The sequence below is a fragment of the Apis mellifera genome, linkage group LG13 (assembly GCF_003254395.2).
Source record: "Apis mellifera strain DH4 linkage group LG13, Amel_HAv3.1, whole genome shotgun sequence".
Taxonomy (NCBI): domain Eukaryota; kingdom Metazoa; phylum Arthropoda; class Insecta; order Hymenoptera; family Apidae; genus Apis; species Apis mellifera.
The window spans coordinates 2,637,572-2,639,849 of record NC_037650.1 but is presented as its reverse complement, the minus strand read 5'-3'; the positions used below and the strand labels follow the sequence as shown (position 1 = coordinate 2,639,849).

Here is a 2,278-nt window from a genome sequence, read left to right as displayed (position 1 = left end):
CATAGAGCAACGAAATATTAGACAAGAGGTCCGCGCTGGCTGGGAAGGTATTGGATGGGCAGTGGCGGGCTGGATACAACAAAGTTGCGGCTACACCGATGATTTAGCCCCGGCCTTAATGGAGCTATAAATACTAGCTTTTCGATAGAGGAGGATGAGGATGGCACGGCTCCTCTCGTCGTGCACGATGCTCGCCAGGAGGCTCGTGGTCGCCCCGGATTTCGCGTACCTATCTACCCCTCCGCCCCCTCCACACGCGCGACCGGAAATCGGACGTTTCGATATCTACGTATCCGCGAGAATCTTAGTTTCGGCGTCGAAACAGGCTCGAGTCGCACAGCTCCCCTCCGAGAATCCGGCCTCCGCTCGAAAACTCACCTGTGCTCGTTGCCAGGAAAATAGACATTTATACTTTGATAAATCGAAACGTACGATTGAAGAATATCGAAAGATGCTTCGACACAGTGTTGATAACTTTTGGAAAAAATTCGAGAATCGTCCGTTTATTAGTTGGCGAAAAATTAGTGGACCGAAAAATAGTGGACCGAAAAATAGTAGACCGAAAAATAATGGACCGAAAAATAGTAGGCCGAAAAATAGTGGACCGAAAAATAATAGTGGACCGAAAGATAATAGTAGACCGAAAAATAGTGGATCGAAAAATAATAGTGGACCGAAAAATAGTGGACCGAAAAATAGTGGACCGAAAAATAGTGGACCGAAAAATAGTGGACCGAAAACTAGTGGACCGAAAACTAGTGGACCGAAAGATAGTGGACCGAAAAATAGTGGACCGAAAAATAGTGGACCGAAAAATAGTGGACCGAAAAATAGTGGACCGAAAAATAGTGGACCGAAAGATAGTGGACCGAAAAATAATAGTGGACCGAAAAATAATAGTGGATCGAAAAATAGTGGACCGAAAGATAGTGGACCGAAAAATAGTGGACCGAAAAATACTGGACCGAAAAATAGTAGACCGAAAAATAATAATGGACTGAAAGATAATAGTGGATCGAAAAATAATAGTGGACCGAAAACTAGTGGACCGAAAAATACTGGACCGAAAACTAGTGGACCGAAAAATACTGGACCGAAAAATACTGGACCGAAAAATAGTGGACCGAAAGATAGTGGACCGAAAGATAGTGGACCGAAAGATAGTGGACCGAAAAATAGTGAACCGAAAAATAGTGGACCGAAAAATAATAGTGGACCGAAAGATAGTGGACCGAAAAATAGTGGACTGAAAACTAGTGGACCGAAAGATAGTGGACCGAAAACTAGTGGACCGATCGAAGGAATAATTTCGAGACGATTTGATTGATCGAAAAAAGATATAATTCGTTTGGAGAAAAAAATGGTATCCGCTTACGCGCGCGCAATGGATAATAGGAGGAGAGATCGGCGTTAATTTGCTAGGCTGACGACAGTGGCATTCGAATTCGATAAGCGGCCGCGTACGATGAACCGCGAACAAACACGGGTCGTCCTTGATCGCGGGCTAAGGATCGCGAGGACACTTCATATTTTAAAGTCGAGGGATGTTTGCGCGCCGTTTAGATACGAGATTCGCCCATCGCGGCCAGATAACCGCCTCTCCGTCCGGATATATCTCGACAGAGTTAGACTCCACTTTGGTATCGGTCTTTATTGCTACCGGCGTCCTCGAAAACCTGTTTAGTCTTTCTGCCTCGACGGCCGGCGCGTAAACTATTTTGCAACGCGACTGGGAAAAAACTAGCCGGCGTTTTCGCACTCGCGGCGAACGCGAATCGTGCACGAATTCTTTTTCCCCCTTCTCCTTCGAGGAGAAGATCAAGTCCCCCGCTTGCTTTGAGAATCGGCTTAATGATCTTCGACGGTTAGAAAGGGTTAGGAAGGAAGAAAGACCAAGGTTTCCTTCGGATCGCATCGTTTTTCACGATGCTCGAATTAATGCGCGTCGCTGAAACTCTGGATGAATCGTGAGACGACGTGTCAAGGGTCGATGTTTTTGCGGCTGTGAAGTGTGGTTCAAGTGTGGAAAGATTTTTACAGTTCGGTTCATTGCTTTATATGTAGGTTATCGTTTTTGTTTATTAATTTCGAAATGGATCAAATCAATGATCGATATTGAAATATCGAAAGATCGTTTTCAATTCTTGTTTCGACAGTTTCGATATTTCTAAGGATTACGCGATGAAAATTAATATCGATAGTTTACGAGTGAAATATAATGTAATATATGTTGAGAAAATTTTTTCACTTTTCACCAGATTTTCAATTATCGTTCAAA

General features: G+C 43.9%; 1 protein-coding gene across 1 annotated transcript; it reads left to right on the top strand.

Annotated features, from left to right (window-relative positions):
* Nucleotides 1-451: 451 nt before the first annotated feature.
* On the top strand, nucleotides 452-1,327 carry LOC102654408 (S-antigen protein-like). The gene has a single exon (XM_006557876.2). It carries the CDS (start codon nucleotides 452-454, stop codon nucleotides 1,325-1,327), a length of 876 nt encoding a protein of 291 aa, XP_006557939.2.
* Nucleotides 1,328-2,278: the final 951 nt, after the last annotated feature.

Coding starts and splice junctions, on each gene's coding strand:
- LOC102654408 (XM_006557876.2), top strand. CDS start 452: ATGCTTCGACACAGTGTTGATAACTTTTGGAAAAAATTCGAGAATCGT.